This window comes from Chiloscyllium punctatum, chromosome 2 (genome assembly GCF_047496795.1).
Source record: "Chiloscyllium punctatum isolate Juve2018m chromosome 2, sChiPun1.3, whole genome shotgun sequence".
NCBI classification, from domain to species: Eukaryota; Metazoa; Chordata; class Chondrichthyes; order Orectolobiformes; family Hemiscylliidae; genus Chiloscyllium; species Chiloscyllium punctatum.
In genome coordinates, this window is record NC_092740.1 from 85264143 (window position 1) to 85289748 (window position 25606).

The 25606-nt window shown below is 39.6% G+C and overlaps 1 protein-coding gene across 4 annotated transcripts in view; it reads right to left on the reverse strand.

Annotated features, from left to right (window-relative positions):
* trpm6 (transient receptor potential cation channel, subfamily M, member 6) overlaps positions 1–25606 on the reverse strand; it is a 168667-nt gene that overhangs the window by 35533 nt on the left and 107528 nt on the right. For 3 of the 4 annotated variants that reach the window (XM_072585013.1, XM_072584993.1, XM_072585023.1), the window contains 7 exons: positions 23959–24158; positions 22141–22273; positions 18295–19487; positions 16234–16337; positions 14855–14987; positions 13154–13254; positions 2926–2975 (listed from right to left, as the gene is read on the reverse strand). In XM_072585013.1, coding sequence (XP_072441114.1) covers positions 2926–2975; positions 13154–13254; positions 14855–14987; positions 16234–16337; positions 18295–19487; positions 22141–22273; positions 23959–24158 — 1914 coding nt within the window. The remainder of the gene's footprint in view (positions 1–2925; positions 2976–13153; positions 13255–14854; positions 14988–16233; positions 16338–18294; positions 19488–22140; positions 22274–23958; positions 24159–25606) is intronic. The other variant, XM_072585004.1, reaches the window with a different exon arrangement.

Sequence of the window (25606 nt, forward strand, 5' to 3'; positions counted from 1 at the left end):
TCCATTGGGGTCAGTATTGGGGCCCTTGCTGTTTGTGGTATATGTAAATGATTGGAACTTGAATGCAGGATGCTTTTCGATAAGTTCACAGATGTTGCGAAATTGGTGTGCAGTAAATAGTGATGATGATATCCTTAAATTACAGAAGGATAAAGATGGACTGATTAGATGGGCAGATTAACAGCAAATGGATTCCAAACTGGAGAAGTGTAAGGTGATGCATGTGGGGAGGACAAAAAGACAAGGAAGTACATGATGAATGGTAGGACATATGGAGCATATCCAATAGTCCCTTAAGGTTGCAGGACAGGTAGATAAAGTGATCAAGAAGGCATATGTGATACTTAAATTTATTGGCTAACAGCAGGGAGGTGATGCTGGAACTGTATACAATGCTGGTTAGACTACAGCTGGAACACTGTATGAGGTTCTGGAATCCACATTATAGAAGAGACATGATTGGACTGGAGAGGGTGCAGAACAGATTTACCAGGATATTGCCTGAGCTCTCAGTTATGAAAAGAAATTGCATCGGTCACAGTTGTTTTCCTTGGTAGAGAGGACATGATTGTGTGTATGAAATTATGAAAGGCATAGGCAGGGAAGATGGGAAGGAACTATTCCCCACAGTAGAAGGCTCAATGACTAGTCGGCACGGACTTAAGGTAAGGGGCAGAGGGAATGCAAGGAAAAATATTTTCACCCAGAGGCTGGTGGGAATTTGGAACTCATTGCCTGTCAGGGTGATAGAGACAGAAATACTCGTAATCATTATTTAGATATACACTTGAGATGCCAAGGCATGTAAGGCTATAGGCCAAATGCTAGATAATGGGATTAGCATAGTTAGGTGCACATCTCTGACCTACACAGTGTCAATGGGTTCAATGGCCTTTTTCTGTGCTGTCGATCTCTTTGTCTCTCTTTTATTTTCCAACTTTCCCAAGGTTTTGGAAAGGTCCCCTCATAAATAGCAACTTCCAAGGGGAATGCTATATAAAGGTAAGGAAGTTTGTTCAGTTTGTGCAGGGCATTGGTGAGACTACATATGAAGTACAGTATATAGTTTTGGTCTTTTTTTTGAAGAAAGGATAGAATCTCTTTGAAAAGAGTGCAAAGAAGGTTCACTTAACTGTTCATGGGATGTGGGGCTGCCTTGTGAGAAACCACTGGACCTGGATCTACTGCAATTTAGAAGTCCAAGAGGTGATCTTATTTGAAAGAAACAAGTTAGAAACAGGAGTCGGCCATCTTGCACATCAAGTCTGCTCCACCATTTAATTAAATCATGGTTGATCTGATTGCAACCTCAACTCCACATTCCCACTTACCCCTCACAACCTTTCATTCCTTTACTTAGAAGAATCTATCCACCTCTGCCTTTAATAATATGCAAAGTCACTGCTTCCAACATCTTTTGAGGAAAAGAGTATTCCAAAATTTGAGAATCCTCTGAAAGAAAAAAAAGTGCTTTGCATCTCTGTACTAAAATAGTAACCATGGGTTGTAGATTCTCCCAAAAGAGGAAACATCCTCTCTGGGTCTACCCTATCAAGCACCCTCAGGATCTCAAAAGCCAAGTTGCTTCTTAAAAATAGCACAGTGTTTAAAGTCAATGAGACATAGATAACTAATTTGAGAGATTCCCTGGCATTCCCAGAGGCTTGGCAGCCCCAAGGTCAAACTTTTAAGGCAGAACTTTTCCCCTTTGTGAAGGCCTTGTGTGAAAACTAGTCTCAAACCTACTTCATAGGAGCACAGCTCCACCTAAAACTGCAACTAAATCAGCACTATTTCATTTGACTGCAGAATAAATAATGTGGAAGGTGTAACAATGCTGCATTAATATTCCCTTAATATTTTGGCATTGAAATATATTGGAGGAACAGAGTGGCTATAAATCTAACTGAGCTGTGTCAAATTTTCATTAACATTGTCCACATCATCCATATCATCCTTGTCCAAGTTTTTGTAAGAGATAGATTTGACCTTTCTCAATGAAGCTGCTAATTATGCTTACTCACAAATTCATTTCAATATGATGTGTTAAGAGAATAACAATCAATGAACTAATTGATTTTTTTTTAATGCCTGACATTTTATAGCACAGAACAAAGCTGGGAATTTAAAAGTGCTCCCGTAGATTATTGGGTTAAATATTTTCTTGGTGCAATGTCAGGTTGTAAGACAAAAAGGAAATTCCAGCAGATACATGGAAACTTCACCAGCTACAAGTTCTCCCCAAAACTACTCACCATCCTGACTTGGAAGTATATCCCCATTCCTTTAGTGTTGCTGAGTCAACATCCTGGAATTCCCTCCTTGATGGTGTAGTGGGAGTATTTCCTGCAGCTCCCCACCATCCTCTTAAAGCATTAAATGCTGATCTAGCCAACAATGGCTATATTTTTTTAAAGTCACTTCAGATAATTAATATATTTTGATATACATTCTGAATGTAAGTATTGGAGAGCAATGATTGTTGAAGTGCAGTGAAAAAAGTCACAATCTACTAGAGAGATAAAGATATCATATTACTTCAACCAAAACTATGCTGTGACCCGACAGCATATATCTTGAGATGCATCAGGCTCTACACAAAAATGAAGTGAGATTCCCTGCAAGCAGTAATTCTACACTATTTCAGTCTGAAACCATTTGTAAATCCAGTGCAGTGACAAATTTGTCTAGTAACGTTTTCAGATCCATTAGAGAGATCTCAAAGCAACTTCCAATGTTTAATAACTCTCCAGTCCCCACTTCCTAAACATCAATTCTATTTTAAGTCACAGTTATGGTGCATGAAAATTACACACACAGCATAGCTACCAACTCTAAGAAGGCCTGTCCAATATTGTGTTGTGATTCCTGCCTTTTCCATCCAGAAAATGGGCAGTTAATTAAGAAAATGACTAAAATACTTACGATGACTTCCTGCTTAGGTTATTCGGCAAAAACAAATCTTTAGTCAGATCCTGAAAATTTAGAAATATTCTAATTATTTGTCTTTCACTTTGCACAACATGAAGTAATAATTCAGCAATAAAACTATCACACAAGTACATCAGCAAAATAAAGGCAAGATTCAGAAATGTTTGTATTAAAACAGAAAATATTGTAGGTACTCAAGGGCTGAATTCGTAACACAGTGGATGAATTAATGGCACAAATTACTGTGAATGATTATGATGTGGCATCACAGAGATGTGGTTGCAGGGGGTTCAGGACTGACAGTTAAACATCCAAAGATTTCCAACTTAACAAAAAGACAGGTAGGTGGGCAGAGGGGGTAGGATTACCTTGTTTATTAAGAATGAAATTAAATCTATGGCACTGAATGACACAGGGTCAGATGATGTTTAGTCTGTGTGGGTGGAGTTGAGGAATCACAAAGGCAAAAACACCATAATGAGAGTTATGTACAGATGTCCTAACAGTGGTCAGGACCAGGGGCGCAAGACGTACCAGGAAATAGATAGGGCATGGCAGAAGAGCAAGGTCACAGTGATGATGGGGGACTTCAATATGTAAGTGGACTGGGTCAATACTATTGCCAGTGGATCCAAAGAAAAGGAAATCATGGAATGCTTACAGGATGACTTTTTGGAACATCTTGTGATGGAGCCCATAAGGGAGCAGGCTATTCTGGACTTAGTGCTAAGTAATGAGTCAGACTTTATAAAAGATCTTAAAGTAAGGGAATACTTAGGAAGCAGCGATCATAATATGGTAGAGTTCGGTCTACAGTTTGAAAGAGAGAAGGCAAAATCGGATTTAATGGTGTTACAGTTAAATAAAGGTAATTACAGGAGCATGAGAGAGGAACTGATGAAAATTGGCTGGAAGCAAAGCCTAGTGGGAAAGACAGTAGAGCAACAATGGCAGGAGTTTCTGGGTGTAATTGAGGACACAGTACACAGGTTCATCCCAAATAAAAGAAAGATTATCTGGGAGTGGCGGGGGGGGGAGGGTGGAATTAGACAGCTATGGGTGGCAAAGGAAGTCAGGAAATGTATCAAACAAAAAAAAGAGAGCCTATAAAGTGGCCAAGAGTACTGGAAAATCAGAAAATTGGAAAGACTACAAGAACAAACAGAGGATAACAAAGAGAGAAATAAGGAAGGAGAGGATCAAATATGAAGGCAGGCTAGCCAGTAATACTAGAAATGATAGTAGAAGTTTCTTTCAATACATAAGAAACAAATGAGAGGCAAAAATAGACATTGGGCCACTCCAAATTAATGCAGGAAGGCTGGTGCTGGGAGATAAGGAAATAACTGAAGAACTGAATAAGTACTTTGTGTTAGTCTTCACAGTGGAAGACATGAGTAATATCTCAACAATTTAGGAGAGTCAGGGGGCAGAGTTGAGTATGGTAGCCATTACAAAATAGAAAGTGCTTTAAAAGCTAAAAGGTCTAAAAATTGATAAATTGCCTGGCCCCAATGGGCTACATCCTAGTGTTCTGAGGGAAGTGGCTGAGGAAATAGCGGAGGCGCTGACTGTAATCTTTCAAAAGTCACTGGAGTCTGGGAAGGTCCCAGATGATTGGAAAATCGCTGTTCTAACACTCTTGTTCAAGAAAGGATCAAGAAAAAAGATGGGAAACTATAGGCCGATTAACCTAACCTCACTTGTTAGTAAACTTCTAGAGTCCATCGTTAAGGATGAGATTTCTAAATTCTTGGAAGTGCAGGGTCGGATTAGAACAAGTCAGATGGATTTAGTAAAGGAAGGTCTTGCCTGACAAACCTGTTAGAATTCTTTGAAGAGGTAACAAGTATGTTAGACCAGGGAAACCCAGTGGATGTTTCTATTTAGACTTCCAAAAGGTCTTTGATAAAGTGCCTCATGGGAGGCTGCTGAGTAAGGTGAAGGCCCATGGTGTTTGAGGTGAGCTGTTGGCATGGATTGAGGATTGGCTATCTGACAGAAGGCAGAGAGTTAAGATAAAATGTTCTTTTTTGGAAAGGCAGCCAGTGACAAGTGGTGTCCCGCAGGGTTCAGTGTTGGGGCCAGAGCTGTTCACTGGGGGCATTCTGGCAAAGTTTGCCAATGATTCAAAGTTAGGTGGACAGGCAGGTACAGAGGAGGACATGGGGAGGCTACAGAAAGATTGAGACAGTTTAGGAGCGTGACCAAGGAAATGGCTGATGAAATTCAACGTGAGCAAACGGAATGTCTTGCACTTTGGAAAAAAGAATACAGGCATAGACTATTTTCTAAACAGTGAGAAAATTCATAAAGCCAAAATACAAAGTACAAGTGCTTGTCCAGGTTGAGTCTGTGATTAGGAAAGCGAATGTAATGTTGTCATTTATCTCAAGAGGGTTGGAATATAAAAGCAGCGATGTGCTACTGAGACTTTATAAAGCTCTAGTTAGGCCCCATTTAGAATACTGTGTCCAATTTTGGGCCCCACACCTCAGGAAGGACATACTGGCACTGGAGCGTGTCCAGCAGAGATTCACATGGATGATCCCTGGAACATCTGGCCTAACATATGGTGAACGACTGAGGATCCTGGGATTGTATTCATCAGAGATCAGAAAATTGAGGGGAGATCTAATACAAACTTACAAGATAATGCATGGCTTAGAAAGGGTGGATGTTGGAAAGTTGTTTCCGTTGGGGTGGTGGAGGAGACTAGGCCCCGTGTGCACAGCCTTAGAATTACAGGGGGTCAATTTTGTACGGAAATGAGGAGGCTTTTCTTCAGCCAGAGAGTGGTGGACCTGTGGAATTCTTTGCCACTGAGTGCAGTGGAGGCCAGGACGTTAAACGTCTCCAAGGCAGGATTGATAAATTCTTAATCTCGCAAGGAATTAAGGGCTACAGGGAGAGTGCAGGTAAGTTGAATTGAAATGCCCATCAGCCATGATTAAATGGCAGAGTGGACATGATGGGCCGAATTGCCTTACTTCCACTCTTCTATCTTATGGTTTTATGGTCTGCCAGGGCTTGTGGATAAAGAAACAGAGTTAACTTTGTTAGCTTGTGGTCTTTGATTGATCTGAAGCATCACATCTGCTTTTCCATCTGCTATGCAGCCTGCCTTACTGATTTCCAATACTTTCTATTCTTTTTACTTCAGATTTCAAACATTTGCAGTATTTTGCTTTTCCAATTCCATAATTTTCTGACTTTACTTCAACTTTTCAATAGCAACTGTGTCTTACTTTATGTCAGAATTCTTTTATCATGTTTTAAACACCTATCACCTAATATATTTGGGATAAAAATTACTAATGGTGTCAGAAAACAATTTTCATGAGAAAGAAGTGTCACATTGAAAGATGAACATATGTATTCTTTAAAAAATATTTTTCCAGACATCACATACAGTTATTATTAGTTCTCATTGTTTGCTGACAAGGCACTTAAGTCCTTTTTTTCTCGATGAAAATCAACTGGATGCAAAATCTCATTGCCCTGGCTCTTAGTGCACAATTCAAAACATAGGTATTCAAACTCCTTGATCATTCCTGCAGAATTCCATTGCAGTACCTGTGAAATGTCTGTAAACTTGATTCGGTCACAGAACCATTGTATTCCAGATGTGCACAGGAATTTCCATGCCTTTGTTTCTGGACAAAGTCCTTCCCTGGCCCCAGCATGGCCAGTGACATGAAGGATTGAGAAAGATACTTATTACACTGGTAGACCCTATGTCTCCAGCCTCCTAAGAATTCAGATTAATCTGGCAGGCCATACAATAAGTAAAACACCCATAAAGCCTTTATAATAAACCAAAGTGTACCCCACCAGGTACAGGGTATGTCCAGGGCAGAATTGGAGCTTGGTGTCCCCAGGTGGCAGATTCATTTTTAAAAAGTATTTGTAGCAGTTAAGCAACATGTGGGGTCTGAGGAAAAGAATGAACTAATAGAATGAACTTGGCAGCACAGTGGCTCAGTGGTTAGCACCTCTGCTTCATAGCACCAGGGACCTGGGTTCGATTCCAGCCTCGGGCGACTGTCTGTGTGGAGTGTGCATGTTCTCCCCATGTCTGTGCGGGCAGCCTCCGGGTGCTCCAGTTTTCTTCTAAAGTCCAAGATGAATTGGTAATGCTAAATTGCCTAGAGTGTTCAGGGATGTGTTAGTTAGGGGCAAGTGTAGAGTAATAGCTAGGGGAATGGGTTTGGATGGGATACTCTTCGGAGGGTTGGTTTGGACTTGTTGGGCTGAAGGGCCTGTTCCCACATTGTAGGGATTCTATGGAAAGCAGCACTCTGTAAATCAATCAAAATATTGTGGATGCTGGAAATCTGGAACAAACACAGAGGATGGTACAAAAATGCAACAGGTTTGACAGCATCAGAGCGAGAAAAAAAAGAGTTAATATTTCTAGTCTAGTATGACTTTACTTCAGAAGGATTCTGAGTAATCCAAGATGGAGGACGGGAAAAATTTCTGGCTGTAACAGGTTGCTCCTTTTTTTTTGAGGTATTTTAGGTGTCGAAGGTGATTTCCTCAAAATCCAGGAGCAGCAATTACTGTTTTACGTACAGTTGCATTGTTTTGGAACTTTGGAGATAAAGAAAAGTCAAAGCAATGGACTTTTAAAAGGGAGATGAACAGACAAAAGCAGCACATGGTCTGTGCAGGAAAGTGAGATAGAAAGAAAAAGAAACCCACAGTGAACCTACACAGTTCCTGCTGTTGAATTCATGTATTGCTGGACGTCAGAGTGCGTCTGGGAAAATTAACAAACAGTGAAATTCACAAGTAATCTTAGAGGAATCTGTTTGGGAGAGGTCACAGCACAAAGACAGATACGTGAATAGTTTTAAATGTGGCCTTGGGGCCTTGCTGGAAGTCTGCAGTAGTGAATAGAGTGGGTTGTTTTTTGATTATATGTTTTATTTGGATATCTCTCTCAATTAAACTTTTTTTAAAAAGCAATAAGTATTAAGTTAGCCTGGAGCAGTGTTTTGTAGAGGAATAAGACAGTGCTATTTTCTGGGTCTGCAGATTGGAAGAAGCAAAAATGGCCCTTAGTAGAGTGATATGCTCTTCTTGTCAGATGTGGGGGTTTAGGGAGAGCTTACGTGTTACGTGGCAATAAATGCAGTTGGTTGCGAATCCTATCAAATCAAATGGATTGTTTGGAGCAACACTTGGAGGCAATGAGGAATTTACAAGAGCAAGGGAGTGTGATGGATGGCAGTTATAGGAAGGGGGCAAAGTCCCAGTTACAGTAACATAGATGGGTTAACTCCAGGAGAGGTAGGCAGGTAGCGCAGGAGTCTTCTGTGGCTATCCCCATTTCAAACAAGTATGCTGCTTTGGAAAATATAAGGGATTGTGGACTCTCAAGGGAATGTAGCATGAATATCCAAGTTTCTGGTATCGCGACTGGTTCTAATACAATGAGAGGTACATTGGGTTCCAAGAGATCAATTGTGTTAGGGGACTCTCTAGTCTGAGGTACAGACAGATGTTTCTGTGACCAGCAACGAAAAATCAGAATGGTGTGTTGCATTCCTGGTGCTAGGATCAAGGATGTCTGAGAGAGATTACAGAATGATCTCAAGGGGAATGTTCCCCCTGCCCCGTGAGGCCCCATCCACTCCACCCTCCCCGTCCACGCCCCCCAACCCCTTCTATCCCTGGCGCTATCTGCCCCAACCCCTGTACACCATCCACACCCCTCCCGACCCCCACCCCCACCAAACCCATCCATAACCCCCCTCCAGGGCAGCTGGACTGGACTCCAACAGGAAGACTGTTGCTGCCTTTAGGGGGGGTTAGTCTCCAAATAGCTAGCATAGGCACAGGCATGTGCGCACACACACATAGCCAGACACACATCTTTTTACTGCAACTTTTTGACAAGTTCCATCTTTGCCCTGTACAGGACAGTGTTGGAGAGGTTATCTGGAGAAGGGATGTTCAGTGTACACCCCTCTTTAGAACTCCAGGGCAAGTCTGGAGAGAGAGAGAGAGGGCTGGCTGTCAGTCATTTGGAGACAGTGCCTGGGCTCTCAGCAGCATTTCAGTAAGCCCGGTTCATTTTTAATCATTGTAAACAAAAGACACAATCAGTGCCGGAAACACGTCTTTGATGTGATGTTTCTATCGGGAATTTGAGATGTTCTTCAGTAAATCCGATATTTGGATAATTGATATTCGGATAATCAAGATTCCTCTGTATCTCGATTACTCCCAGCAGGAGTAGGAGGATAGAGCATATGAATGCATGGCTAAGGAGCTTGTGTGTGGGAGAAGGATTCACATTTTTGGATCATTGGAATCTCTTCTGGGGTAGCAGTGACATGTACAAGAAGGGCAGATTGCACCTGACTTGGAAGGTGACTAATATACTGGCAGGGAGATTTGCAAGAGCTGCTCAGGGGAATTTAAACTAGTAAGGTGGAAGGGTGGGACCCAGGGAGATAGTGAGGAAAGGAATCAATCTGAGACTGATACAGTTGAGCAAAGAAGCGAGTCAAACAGTCAGGGCAGGCAGGGACACAGCAGAGAACAAGGTAGGTTTGATAAATTTACCTGCATTTATTTCAATGCAAAAGGCATAACAGGGAAGGCAGATGAACTCAGGGCATGGTTAGGAACGTGGGACTGGGATATCATAGCAATTACAGAAACATGGCTCAGGGATGGACAGGACTGGTAGCTTAATGTTCCAGGATACAAATGCTACTGGAAGGACAGAAAGGGAGGCAAGAGAGGAGATCAAGTGGTGCTTTTGATAAGGGATAGCATTTCAGCTGTACTGAGGGAGGATATTCCCAGAAATACATCCAGGGAAGTTATTTGGGTGGAACTGAGAAATAAGAAAGAGATGGTCATCTTATTGGGAGTGTAGTATAAACTCCCTAATAGTCAGAGGGAAATTGAGAAACAAATTTGTAAGGAGATATCAGCTATCTGTAAGAATAACAGGGTGGTTATGGTGGGGGATTTTAATTTTCCAAACATAGACTGGGACTGCCATAGTGTTAAGGGTTTAGATGGAGAGGAATTTGTTAAGTATGTACAATAAAATTTTCTGATTCAGTATGTGGATGTACCTACTAGAGAAGGTGCAAAACGTGACTGAGGCAGGGCAGGTGACTGAGGTGTCAGTGGGGGAGCACTTTGGGGCCAGTGACCATAATTCTATTAGATTTAAAATAGTGACGGAAAAGAATAGATCGAACCTAAAAGTTAAAGTTCTAAATTGGAGAAAGGCCAATTTTGACAGCATTAGGCAAGAACTTTCAAAAGCTGACTGGAGGCAGATGTTTGCAGGTGAAGGGATGGCTGGAAAATGGGAAGCCTTCAGAAATGAAATAACGAGAATCCAGAGAAAGTATATTCCAGTCAGGGTGAAAGGGAAGGCTGGTAGGTATAGGGAATGCTGGTTGACTAAAGAAATTGAGGGTTTGGTTAAGAAAAAGAAGAAAGCACATGTCAGGCATAGACAAGATAGATCGAGTGAATCCTTAGATGAGTGTAAAGACAGTAGGAGTATACTTTAAGAGGGAAATCAGGAGGGCAAAATGGGGACATGAGATAGCTTTGGCAAATACAATTAAGGAGAATCCAAAGGGTTTTTACAAATACATTAAGGACAAAAAGATAACTAGGGAGAGAATAGAGCCCCTCAAAGACAGGCAAGGCAGCATTTGCGGGGAATCGCAGAAGATGGGGGAGACACTAAACAAATATTTTACATCAGTGCTCACTGTGTAAAAGGACATGGAAGATATAGAATGTGAGGAAATAGATGGTGACATCTTGGAAAATGTCCACATTACAGAGGAGGAAGTGCTGGATGTCTTCAAATGCATAAAAGTGGATAAATCCCCAGGACCTGATCAGTTGTAGCCTAGAACTCTGTGAGAAGCTAGGGAAATGATTACGAGGGCCCCTTGCTGAGATATTTGTATCATCGATAGTCACAGGTGAGGTGCCGGAAGACTGGAGGTTAGCTAACATAGTGCCACTGTTTAAGAAAGCCAGGGAACTATAGACCAGTCAGCCTGACATCGGTGGTGGGCAAGATGTTGGAGGGAATCCTGAGGGACAGGATATACATGTGTTTGGAAAGGCAAGGACTGATTAGGGACAGTCAACATGATTTTGTGTGTGGAAAATCATGTCTCACAAACGTAATTGTTTTTTGAAGAAGTAACAAAGAGGATTGATGAGGGCAGAGCCATAGACATGATCTATATGGACTTCAGTAAGGCGTTTGACAAGGTTCCCCATGAGAGACTGGTTAGCAAGGTTAAATCTCACGGAATACAGAAAGAACTAGCCATTTGGATACAGAACTAGCTCAAAGGTAGAAGACAGAGGGTTGTGATGGAGGGTTGTTTTTCAGACTGGAGGCCGGTGACCAGTGGAGTGCCACAAGCATCGGTGCTGGGTTCACCACTTTTTGTCATTTACATGAATGATTTGGATGTGAGCATAAGAAGTAAAGCTGGTAAATTTGCCAATGACACAAAAATTGAAGGTGTAGTGGACAGCAAAGAGGGTTACCTCAAATTACAACACGATCTTGACCAGATGGGCCAATGGGCTGAGAAGTGGCAGATGGAGATTAATTTAGATAAATGCGAGGTGCTGCATTTTGGGAAAGCAAATCTTAGCAGGACTTATACACTTAATGGTAAAGTCCAAGGGAGTGTTGCTGAACAAAGAGACCCTGGAGTGCAGGTTCATAGCTGCTTGAAATTAGAGTCGCAGGTAGATAGGATAGTGAAGAAGGCATTTGGTATGCTTTCCTTTATTGGTCAGAATATTGAGTACAGGATTTGGGAGGTCATGTTGCGGCTGTACAGGACATTGGTTAGGCCACTTTTGGAATATTGTGTGCAATTCTGGTCTCCTTCCTATCGGAAGGATGTTGTGAAACTTGAAAGGGTTTAGAAAAGATTTACAAGGATGTTGCCAGGGTTGGAGGATTTGAGCTATAGGGAGAGGCTAAACAGGCTGGGGCTGTTTTCCCTGGAGCATCGGAGGCTGAGGGGTGACCTTATGGAGGTTTATAAAATCATGAGGGACATGGATAGGATAAATAGACAGTCTTTTCCTTGGGGTGAGGGAGTCCAGAACTAGAGGGCATAGGTTTAGAGTGAGAGGGGAAAGATATAAAAGAGACCTAAGGGACAACTTTTTTCACACAGATGTTGATGCATGTGTGGAATGAGATACCAGAGGCTGCCAGGTGGAGGCTAGTACAATTACAATATTTAAAAGGCATCTGGATGGGTATATGAATAGGAAGGGTTGGAGGGCTATGGGCCCAGTGCTGGCAGATGGGACTAGATTGAGTTGGGATATCTGGTTAGCATGTATGAGTTGGACCTAGGTGTCTGTTTCCGTGTTGTACATCTCTATGACTGTATGACTCTATGAACTGCAGCACTTTCTCCCTGCCTCCAGCTGGAAATCTCATCACTCCATAATTAATAGCTGTAGTTTTTTTTAAATCTTATTTCTTCTACCTTTTACCCCTCTCTCAACAATCTTTCCCAAACTTTATTTCACTTTTTGAATATACTTAAAATCTTATTTGTATTTTCTTTTTGTATTAGACTTCCCTATTTAGACTCTGAGTTAGGAAATAATTCCTCAATTAGTTGAAATCCCATCTATTTCTGTAGCAGTCACAGTGCTGGACCAAACACAATATTCACTCCAAAGTCTGAGCAAGGTTTGTAGTCAACTATTAGGGAGATAAATGGCAAGCATTGTTCCTTTACCACATGTCATAAATTCTGGGTCACTTTGAAAGGAAGCGTTTTCTTTCTGAACTGCTATGCAGGTTAAGATGTAAACAAACTCCCAACACCTTTAAGAAGATTTTGTTTATTACTTCTTAATACAAATGAAATTAGTTCTCACCCAGTTAGTTGGAGCAAAACTACAAATCATTAAAACAATTGTTCTCATATTCAGTCAATTATATCTATAAAAACTTCTTCAGTTCACTGCATAAAGGCAAGTCCTTGGCAATTGTTTTCCTGAGTGCGGCAAAGTGCTCTGATTTTTTGCTACAACTCGAGTGAGGAGTCTATCAGAGTTTACTTCAGCCGGAACTGGGATTGAACCCAGTGCTCCTAGCATTAATCTAATCCAAGTACTAACTGTCCAGCCAACTGAGTTAACCCATGCCCACGTGTGCACTATACATCACCTCAAATGACGTCCTTTCAACTTCACTGCATGGTTTCGATATCATGCTGCCATCCTGATCACGAATGTTTTGGTTTGAACAACTGACAGCTTCATTACCTGCTGAAGAAAAGCACAGAAACAAGAATTTCAGGATAGTAGACTTTCAGACATTGACAGCAAGCTACATTTTTTTTTCCTGGATCAAAGCTAATGCCAGAGCAAAACCAAACAACCACATTTATCACCATTAAAATGTTACTGATGATGTAGCAGGCACATGAAAGGAATTAGCATCAAGTGGTTAAGGCCATAACTGAGGTTAATAATCCATATCCATAACTGTGATGTAATAGAATAGGATAGCTTTTCCTACCAATATTGCACCAATATTCCTACCACAGAGTTCACAGAAACATAGCTTTAACAAATGAACATTCAATATTTGTCATTTATCATATATACTTCCATATTAATCATGTATATTCCCAAAACCCAATAAAAACTAAAAATCCATATCCTTCACATAAAATTAAGATGACAACCTAAGAAAACAGAACTTGTGAGAACATCCTTCCATGTCAATCAAGCATTGCAGAGAAAAACTGTCTGCTTCTATATGCTTCTACTGAGTTAGCTCGGATAAAGCAAATAACTGTGTTTATACTGACATTCAAGCACTGCTACATACCTTAACCTTAACAGATGAATGATACTGCTATATTTTGTAAGCTTAGGGTCAATGCAAAGCAATTTCAACTGTGAACTGGTAACTTAAATCTTGAGATGTATCACACTCTGCACAAAAATGAAGTGAAATTCCCTGCAACAATCTTTTTTTTTAGATTAGATTCCCTACAGTGTGGAAACAGGCCCTTCAGCCCAACAAGTCCACACTGACCCTCTGAAGAGTAACCCTCCCAGACCCACTTCCCTCTGACTAATGAATCTAATACTATGGGCAATTTAGCGTGGCCAATCCACCTGACCTGTACATCTTTGGACTGCGGGAGGAAACGGACCATCCAGAGGAAACCCACACAGACACTGGGAGAATGTGCAAACTTCACACAGACAGTCACCCAAAGCTGGTATCAAACCCAGGTCCCTGGTGCTGTGAGGCCAACGTGCTACCCCTACACTATTTCAGTTTGAAACCATAGGTAAATCCAGTGCAGTATCAAATTTGTCTGGTAATGTTCTCAGATCCATTAGAAAGATCTCAAAGCAACTTTCATTGTTTAATAACTATCCAGTCCTCACTTTCTAAACATCAATTCTATTTTAAACTATAGCTACAGGGCATGAAAACTATACACACAGCATAGCTACCAGCTCTAAGAAGGCGTATCCAATATTGTGTTGTGATTCCAAACAGTACTCAATCCCCTACACCCATTCTATCTCTTTAACCCTGCATTTCCCATGGCTAATCCACCCAGGCTATACATCCCTCGACACAATGGGCAATTTAGCATGGCCAATCCACCAATCCTGCACATCTTTAGACTGTGGGAAGAAACCAGAGTACCTAGAAGGGTGACTGGTAACTGAAATATGAATTGTAGCTACTGAAAAATAAAGTGTAAAAGAAGCACGCAATAGGTCTTCATAATGTTCATTATAAGACAAATAATGGAAAAGCATCACTGTTATAAACCAGATTGCAGAAGCTGTCTTAAGCTTACACTTTAATATGGAAATAATGTGTAAATTAACATACTGATTTGGTTAAAAGTGGAGATAGTTAGCCAATTTTTGTTACATTCCTTTTCTTCAACATTCTTTTCACTTCCAGCATCATTTTGTTGAGATGAGTCCAAAGTCTTCTCAGAACACCCATCTACTGTGATTATCTGTAAAACAGCAGATTGTATACTTAATTTGATGAAATATATAAAGTGTATATAAATGTGTATGTGTTGTGGGTGGTGGGTGGTGGGTGTGGGTATCTATCCCACTTTGAACAGCATGTTCAATTCAGCACAAAATAATGCAAGCTTTGTCCCAGTCCATCCAACTGAAGCACTAAATTAACTGTTTGACAGTGGTACAAGTGGAAATCTGGCAAATCTCACAGGAATTTGTATCGCCCAACTTCAAAGATCTTGTGAGATTGAGAATCCTAACATTTTCCAAAAACCATAACTAAAACTCAACAAACCCAATCAGATTATGAGTTGCCAAATTTCTGTCTGAAGTCTGATTTTATTAAAATGGTGAAATGACATGACTTGAAAGGGATGATTCACTCCATTGCTTCGTGTACTGCAGGAGTAATGTTTTTGTACAGATGTTTACCAATAGAAATTGAACACAAACTGTAGCTGTCTTAACAGATTTTGATAAATAAATTAAATATTTAAAGGGCATGATTGTCATGGGACATAGCAAAACTTCACTGATTTTCTTGTTGTTTTATGTTACAAACCAAAACACATTGGAGTAGAAATCTAACAGCTTGCCAAGGTGCAATATTAACAAATTCCACAATGGGAAGGAATTGAGCATGGTGACCTTTCTAAATGATTCGGAGATGCCGGCATTGGACTGGGGTGTACAAAGTTAAAAATCACACAACACCAGGTTATAGTCCAACAAGTTTAATTGGGACACTGCTAATTGGAGCACTGCTCCTTCATCAGGCGGTTGGTGAAGGAGCAGTGCTCCGAAAGCTAGTGCTTCCAATTAAACCTGTTGGACTATAACCTGGTGCTGTGTGATTTTTAACTTTCTGAATGAGAGTGGCTCAAAATAATTGGAACAGATCATTCTCATGCATCTGATTACAGAAAAAATACAGGATTTGGAAGTAAGTCAATCTTACAGTAAGGGATCATAGTGCATATTGTGAATGACTAATGAAAACAAAGTGGTCATATATCATGCTGTGAGAGCACATTACAGTGACAAAAGACATGTGCATGTATATTATAGTAGTAAGAACAGCAATAGATTAGGTTCCCTACAGTGTGGAAACAGGCCCTTCAGCCCAACAAGTCCACACTGACAGTATTAAAAAAATTAAAACTGTCCTGTTTAAAATATACTGCAATACATTTCTGTTCTTACAAAACTTAATGTTTTTTATCTCTTACGCACCGGTACTTGCAGCGTTGGAGATTTCTTTTGCCGTCTGGAGCATGTTCTCCTACAATTCTGTGGTTTTGTTTTTGACCTCACTGAGTATGAAGGTTTTTTAAAGGCTATAGAGGGGTAGAAACACCAGAATTTAAAGCCAGGGAAGAACTTGGGAGTTAACTAAATTTAATCACAAAATATCAGATTCCAACGAGGGTATAAAAGAAAGATCTGAACTTTAAAATTTAGGGCCAAATGAAATGTTTAAGACTCAAATTTTCATGAGAGAAGTATGCATGCCATACAAGATTTAGGAAAATTTCAACTGATTTAAGCACTGAAGATTATTTGTCAGTTTTACATTGGAACCATGCAATGTATGATAAAAATAAGACCAGAATTAGACCATGTAGCATCATGAGACTGATCCAATGATTGATAACTGACCTAACTCTATCCCCTATCCTGGCTATATTCTTAATACATTGTGTTGAAAAATAAAATCCAGTGATCAATAATTACAATTGATCTATCATAATTTTTTTGTTTGTAGAAGAAGGGGGTCAGTTGTATCAAGGGGATCAATTTTTGTAGGGAACACAGAGGCAAGCGTGATCATCATATCAGTTGGTGTATATTAGTAAAGGAGAAGAATGATAAATAGATAGCCTTTTGTTCCACTACTACGAATATGTTAATGCATTGGTTATTGAATTTTACCTTCACAGTTATGGAATAGAATCTGATTGGATTTCAGCTGAGAAATCATAATCTATTAATGGATGGAGTTTAAGGGATGGTGATCTTGCTTTCGAGTGGACTGTGAGATTCCTTTTGAAAGTTTTATGAGTTCCTATTTTGAGAGAGATGGTCCAGTATAGGAGTAGGTGCAGGTCCATGTGTCGATTATATGATAAATCATGGGATAAGAATGTAAGGTAGCAGTGCTAGGTACTGAGCCACCATGCCACCCATTTGTAAGGATGACAGATTTGGGAGGTTTTGCTTCCTTAAAGGACTAGCTATAGTCCTTTAATGAACTAGCTATACTTTCAGTAATAGCTTTGTAATATTTTGCTGACTGGATTTTCATGTCAAGATTTTGTTTAGTCCAACTTAGGCTGAGACTAACTCACAAAGCAAACAAAATGGTGGGCAAGACCGATGGACCAGTAGAAGTCCAGCCCTAATTTCCAACAGAGCCAGTTTTTGTCGGTAGGGGAAGGGAGGAATGGTCAGGGAGTAATTCATGTATGAGGAAAGACTGAACCCAGCAGAGTCATGAGAATTTAATGCTGAGTTCAAACCCACTCCACTATGACTGTTGCAAGAGGTCTTAACCTGCAGTGTAAGAATAACAATTTTACAAAGTTGATGTGAAATCCTTGTAGGGCAGATGGGATCCATTTAACTTCCATCATCTGATTTTTTTTAAAAAACCCACCCCTTTTGAATTAAAAAGAAAGGGATGTAGTGCCATTGAAGATTCGTAGTAGCTTTGATAGTTGCTTGTTTGCACGTTGCCAAGTGTTCTCTATGAAAGTTTGGATATCTATCAGGACAGATGGCATAAGAGCCAAGGGTAGTGAGTGGGTTAGCACGAGTTGGTATGAAATGACTTGAGATGTTATGGGGAGTGCATGAGGTTGTGAGGGGTGAGAATTAGTGGGTCTAAAACATAAGCACACAACTGGTATTTGTAAAGGCAGCCCACCTCAGTTCTCAGCTAATCCTTCTGTGGTTAGCAAACCTGGTTCTATTCCACACCTGAAGCCCTAGAATGAAGATCCAATGTGGGTCACATCTTCACAGGAGGCAATTAACAATAGGTTTCCCAACTCTAGCTGCCTGCCTAGGTAGCAACAATACAGGTCTAACCCTTATTAGACTTTTAAACAGTCCAATTATAATCAAGAGGCCACTTCACATTCAATTAAAATATTCTGCTGGAGCAATATTTGCTTTAACCATTGACAAACATAGAATTCAATGTATGTGAAAAAAGCACACTCATTTTAGCTTTGGATTCTTAACTTCAATGATGTTTGTCCATTACCATTTGGATAAAATAAATTTTAAAACCTTTTATTTTTGTACTGCGCCACAAATGTTCTTCCTTCTGAATCCTGAACTTTAAGCTGTTTCTTCGAGAAGACCAGCTGTTCCTTCTCAGCGGATTGATCCAGTAGGAAATACTGTTGTATTTGTGCTTGGAGAAAGACTCCAAGCTCTCACTGTTAAGCTGAGATCTGTCTGAACTGAATGAGAAGGAATGAGACTTTTTGACCTGAATATGGCATGACCCATCATCTCTATTGGTGCAGTTAGTATTGAATAAAGAATGCACACGGTTTTTCCTTTGATTCCTCAAACTTGCCCTAAAGATCCCAGGCTCGTCATCTTCATTGAATGCCCAGTTGACATAGCCACTCTCAGTCTTTCTACTGTGACTATCTGATAGCAGGGGAGCATCAATCACAAACGGAGAAGCCAGTAGGTCCAATGAAAGTGTATCCACCTTTCCATCAGTCCTTTCGGGACGCATACGAATAATGTCCCATTGGTTCCCATGGTTTACACCCTCATCCTGATCAGAGACCATGTTGTGAAAGCTGAATTGTATTGGTGTTCTGCATGGGCTCTTCTCCTGCTTTTGAGCATTTGTATTTAAATGAGTCAATGTTGGGGAGCTTGGAAGCGACAAATTAAAATGTAGATCTGTGTGCTTAGAACTTACAACAGTGGAGGGAAATGGGAATAATTGTGTATATTTATGAGGTGATATGGGCTCAGATAACACTTCTGACATGACAGTACCACCTTCCAACCCTCTCTCCTTAGGACGAGGTAGGTCAGCATAAGATACTAGTTTGTTCTCATCCTGCTTTTCTGACTTGTGTAATTCAGCTACAATGTTGGCATTATTATAACATACTGACAGCTTTTGGCTGTTTGCTAAGTTCCGAAGTAGTGAAGGTGGAGTGCTAAAGTAATTTTGCTTTGCTTTGGCAGAAAAATTGTCCAAAGGATTCAGGTGGACCACATTGCTCCAGCTATGTGGCAGTTTTCGGAAGTCACTGCTTTCTGTGTTGCTCCCTAAGAAGGCATCGTCCACTTTTAAACTATCCACAGCAGAGATCACTTTCAGAGTATCCACAGTCAAGGCTGAGAGATCCTGTAGATGTCCAAGTTGACTGTCCAAACTGTGCAAAGATTCCTTGACATAATGGACCTTTTCATTTACTTCTTTCAAATGCATTGCCATTTCTTCAACGCTAGAAAATAAGACACATTTTAGTCATGTTGGTTCCTTAAGGTCACTACAGTTTCTGAAATAAACTCCGGTTAGGAATCTGGAATTGAAGCGCCTTAAGATGTATCATTACTTTAAAGGCCCTACATAAATGTTGCAAAGTATTGTTATTTGGATTTGAATATACCAACAATCGTTATTGTGATAATTGGTCGAATGGCAGGAGTTTTCAGTTGCACTCCAAGAAGCAATGGAAAGTGGATTTAAGCTGATTACAGCAACAATTCAAATAAATAGCATCTTGATTCATTTTGTTTCAATCATTTTTCTAATATCCAAGCAGTCATCCCTCCCTTTTCCTGTTTGTTATTGTAAAGTTCTTTGGATTTTGTTTTTGCTTTAATGGCACTCGTTTTCTGAAAAAATATGTTATTGCTTCATTATATAGGCTGTTGGCTAATCGACAGCAGTCAATAAAATTGGAGATTACAAAAATCCTGATGCAAACATAAGCATATCAAAATACACAAAACCAAAACTGGAGAAACCTAGCAGGTCTGACAGTATCTGTAGAAAGAGAGAAACTGAGTTAAAGTCTGAAGTCCAATATGTCTCTTCTTTGAAATATCTGAACAGTTGAAAATTAGGTATATCAGGTTCTGATTTCACAGTGACTCAGTAATGGTCTTGTATAGGCCAAAATGTTAATGTACTATATAATTTAAGTGGAGTCTAGCCATTCCTTCTGTAGTAATTCTATACTGTGGGACTCACTTCACTAAGTCTTCAGAGGGACCTGGCAGATAATAAACCTAGTCAGACCATACATATTTGGTGATGCATGAGCAGATATGGAGTATAGTGAAGTCTAGTCTACAAATGAGGCTTGTACCTTAAAGAACTTTGCAGAATTTGAACTTGAAAGCATGTCTCCCAGATTGGGTTTGTTCCATACTCAGAATTAAATTATTCTATAATTCATCCAAGAACCAAGACAAAAATGGCATAATTAATCCTAAAACCATAATTTCTCTATCCAATGTAGCATCTTAATTTCCTACAAGTTCGATGCTCCCAGCTTTTCAGTGCAAGTACATTATGCAGTAAACTTAAGGAGAGTTAAGTATGAGTACAGAAATATACACCACAAGGAGTGGGTCATTTTTACCATCAGCCAGTATTTAAATAACTAATAGGATTTGCAAAACATGGAACAAACAAAATTTTTTAAACAAAGTTATATCAAAAAAATAAACTTCATCAACTAGATATGCTCCAAAAAGTTCAATTTGTTCTTAGTAACGTACAAGAAGCCTTAACCATAAACTATCTTTATGTAGTTATAGCTTCTGCATCTTGGGATATTTTACAGTGTTAAGAGCTTTACAGAAATCAAAGTTGAGGTGCTGTTATTATAACAAGTTAGCAGACTACCATTTCACCTTGAAGCCATAGGTTGAATCTGATCCAGCTTGATGGATAAAAGTGTTAAGACTGTAAGAAATAGAAACAGGAGTATGCCATTCAGATTCTCAAGCCTGCTCTGCCATTCAGTAGGGTCATGGTTGGACCAAATTCTTCACAGTCACTTTCTGACGTTTCCCTCATAACCCCTAATTCCTTTACTGATCAAGAATCTATCTATCCCAGCCTTTAAACAGACCCAAGGACTCTGTCGCCACAGCTTTCTGTGGCACGGAGTTCCAAACACACACAGCCCTCTGAAAGAAGAAATTCATTCTCATCTCAGATTTATCTTGGTGCCCCTTTATTCTGAGGCTATGCCCTAGACTACATCCTAGACTGTCCCATGAGTGGAAACATTCTCTCAGCATTTACCTTGTCAAGCCCCTAAAAATCCTTTATGTTTCAATTCTTCTAAACTCCAGTGAGAACCCTCCCAGCCTGTTTAGCCTTTGCTCATAAGACAATCCTTCCATACTAGGGATCATCCTAATTAATCTTCGTTGAACTGCCTCCAATTAACTGATATCTTTCCTTAAATAAGAGAACCAAAATTGCTCACAAAACTCCAGATGTGGTCTCACCTGTACCTCATACAGTCGCCTACTCTTATATTCCAACCCCTTTGAAATAAGGGCCTAAAATTCCATTAACCATCCTGATTACCCTCTGCATCTATGTTTCATGCACAAATACCACCCAAGTTCCTTATGCTACAGCTTTCTGCAATTTTCTCAATCTAAATAATATTCTGCTCTCTGTTCTCCCTTCCAAAATGAAAAACATCATGTTTTACCACATTATACTCCATTTGCCAACTTATCTCCCAACTATCAATATCTCTCTGTAAACTGTTTGTATCCCTCCCTCAACTTGCCTATCCACCTATTTTGGTATCATCTGCAACTTGGTCTCCTCAAGTATGCCAATCGAGGTATTTATGACTGAGTTTACAGAATCTCAGTCAAGTTCATCGTGGCCACAGGCTCCAAGCACAAAACTTTCTTATTAAAGTGTCATGGAACTGGAAAAATGATTGGTGTAAGCATGGAAGTATCACAATTGTCCATTAGAGGGTGCTATCCTAAGGTTGACATCAACTACACTACCCCTACCTTTAAAGTGCTTCCTGCTGACAGTAGTGTTGCAATGCATAGTAAGCATAAAATTTACCAGAAATACAATAAATCAGGAAACTGCTGAAAATTTACCGTTCAGTTGTTACTCGAATTCTTTCATTGTCACTTGAATGAAGATTTTCATTCTTCTCGTGAAAGTATTTCTCCACACAAAGCTCTTCAAAGTCATGAAGCTTTTTCAATTCCTCCTTACTTAAATACAATTCTACACAAGACAAAATGCAATATTTCAAATATTACGAAATTTGATAAATATTCAGCACTTTTTTTTTAAGAAAAATGCTTTGTTTCCTTTGTTTCATACTCTTGCAATGCCAAGCCCCTTATGGAATAACTGTTAATGAGCAGACAAGTGCCACACTTCCAGGTGTCATGCATACTGCAGTGAATGTGCCTGGCACATGCCCATCCCTTTGGGCAACAAGTGGCTTTTCCTCAAATTTTGTTGAGGGTGAACAAAAATTTGCTGTGTGCCAAATGTGTATCATATTCCCCACAATGTTCCTTTCCATTTTAATCACAGGAACTGAACCTGCCAGTTTTCACCTCATTCCCTAAATGCTTCAGACAGTAGCTTTAATATTAATATCTTTACTATAAATTCTGTGTCCTATGATCTTGCCTTACTAGCTACATGGCGAAGGACCAGTGCTCCAAAAGCTTGTATGTCTTCATAACCTGTTGGACTATAACCAGATGTTGTGTGATTTTTTAACTTTGTCCACCCCATTCCAACACCGGGACCTCTATATTATGGCTTTAATATTAACCTCAGCACCCATATAAGCTACACAGTAAATGCTGTATCTTACTTTCATAATAGATCAAGAATGTAATGTAATTACATCCAATGTAATGTGTTTTCCATCTGTTGGAATTAAAGACTCTGTGTTGCTTTACATGCACAATCATACAATTCCAGTATTCAAATAAGATTCCACTTGCTTTTCAGGACAGTTTTTTTTACAACTGAGAGTTCCCTTCAATATCCATTAGAGGGCACCAAACTAATACCATTGACAGCAGCATTGAGAACATCATTTAGAATTGAATTCATTGAGGAAAGAAAAAATGTTTGCAATGAACTTTTGCAGTACCTATGTTTGCAATCTGATAGATTGGGGCTTTAAACTAGAATACACTGGGTAAGGTTAATGGTTAGAGTTCTGAAGAAGGGCTACCGGAACTGAAACAAACAAAACTTTTTAAAAATCTGATGCCTAAGAATGGAGCAGAAATTGTCAGAATAATTTTTACTTTGGGCATGAACAGCATCTGATGCAGTACACCTAATTCTCCTTTCCAATATTCAAAGGCAGGCAGATACAGATGATTCCAGCTTGCTAGGACTCTTAATATGTTGTTTTGTACTAATTTATATTACTGATTCTTCTGGAAAAGGTCAGCAGATCTGGAAGCATCTGTGAAGAGCTGAGCTTTTCCATCAACTTCTGATTTTGTTTCTGATTTACAGCATATGCAGTTCTTTCCGTTTTTACTGATTCTTCTTCCTGGTTAAACTCATCTACAAGTCACAGTGCCAACATTAAAGCAGAATATCGCCAGGTATAACTTCCATAATGATCCCGACCATTGTTCCTAATCTTTTACTTGCAGTGCACCATGAATGTTCTAGCTACTAATATGTGAACAGAAAACTTCATTTGATCTGATCTACCAGTAAAAATAACTGGTATTATATGTCCATCAGAATGAGAGGCATTCTCACAGTTCTCTTTATAAAACTCTGGATAGAAACAGACATAACCTTGTTAAAACAAAATTGTCATGACATAATGAAAAATGAAGTCATCCCTAGAATGTTTCTACCTACACACACACCATTGGTTATTGTAATATTGGCGATAGAACATAAATTTAATTACTTACTTAAACCAACATCCTCTTCTTCTTGATCCACCTCATTTTTGGCTCGACATTGGTAAATTCGATTCAGTAGCTGAGCTACATGACTGAAGATGATAATTGGAGGTGGCAGCCATGGCTTTTCATGATAGGTCATAATATAACGGTAGCGATTGTATTTCCAAAGTTTGTTAGACATGGATTTCATTTCATAGTACACATTGCTGCAGAGGGCAAAAATAACCGGTTAAAGCAGTGAAAAATAAACCATAATGTTGCATCCAATGTGAATGTATATCCTGAGCATAGATACAGAATAAATTACAAGAAAACTTTTTTAAAAACTCAATTAAAGTCTCTCTAGTTAGAATAGCCCCTCCTTTTAAAATTGCAATTCTGTGGATGTTTTTTTCTCTATCAAACCTGCAGCACCTTCCCTTTTAATACTCTGGTCAGGTTTTTTCCTATTAGCAGAATTGTAGATGAATACAGAAAGACTTGTGAAAGCAAGGAAAGTAGCAAAGAGGGGTTAGGAAATAGACCAGCAACTAACAAAGGGGATCTCAAAGTCTTTTATATATATATATTTACAACAGTAAAAGAAAGTTGCAAAAAGAGGAGCAGGGCTGATTAGGAACCAAAAAACCGGATTTACAGGGACATGGCTAATATGTTAAATGAACACTTTGCTGTTATTACAAAGGAAGGAGATGGTTCCCAGGCCATTATGACAAAGGATGAAACTGAAAGGCCTCAGAATTGATATGGAGGAGGCCATCAGATATGCTGTTGGTACTTAAATTCTATAAAGGCACTGGAACCAGATAAGATGTGTCCAAGGATATTGAACATTATGAATTCGAAAATTACAGAGGCACTGACAATAATCTTTCAAACTTTGCTAAATTTAGGGGAGATGCAGGAGAACTGGAAAATTGTAAATGGAACACCCTATTTCGAAACAGATTATAAGCATAAGCCCAACAAGTATAGATCATCACAGTTATGAGGAACTTCTTCAAACAAATATTTTTGATAGAATTACTAGTTACATGAAAAAATGTGAGATCGAAGGAAGAGCGAATATGGATTTCTAAAGGAGAATATTATGTTTAACCATTTCGACTGGGACAACACATCTATCCTGGGGCAGGCTAAGCAAAGACATGCCAGAGAATTCCTAGAGGCCTGGCACTCCAACCACAATGCCATAAACAAACACATACCATCTATCAACCCCCCAGAAAACGAACAGGAAATGACATCACCACAAATCCCAGGAACCCCAACCAGGAGAAAGATATAAATAGAAAGCAGGAGACAACAGCTTCGCTTCACTTGGAGGTCGCCACTGATGATGTTACCTAGCCAGGTAATGAAACGTCTGGATATCAAACCTACAGCTCAGCAAGCAAAGCTACACCCTATGTTTAACTAACTTGCTGGAGTATTTTGTACAGATAACAGAATGTTGATGAAAATAACCATGTTTAAATATTGTATATGGACTCAAAAAGGCATTTATCTGTTGCACAACAGCTTTGTGAGACAAATTATTGCTCATGGAATAAATGGGACAAATGGGATATTAATTGGCTGAGGGATAGGAAACACAAAATAATAGTTTATGGATATTTTTCAGGCTGAAGGAAGGTTTGTAGTGGAGTTTCCT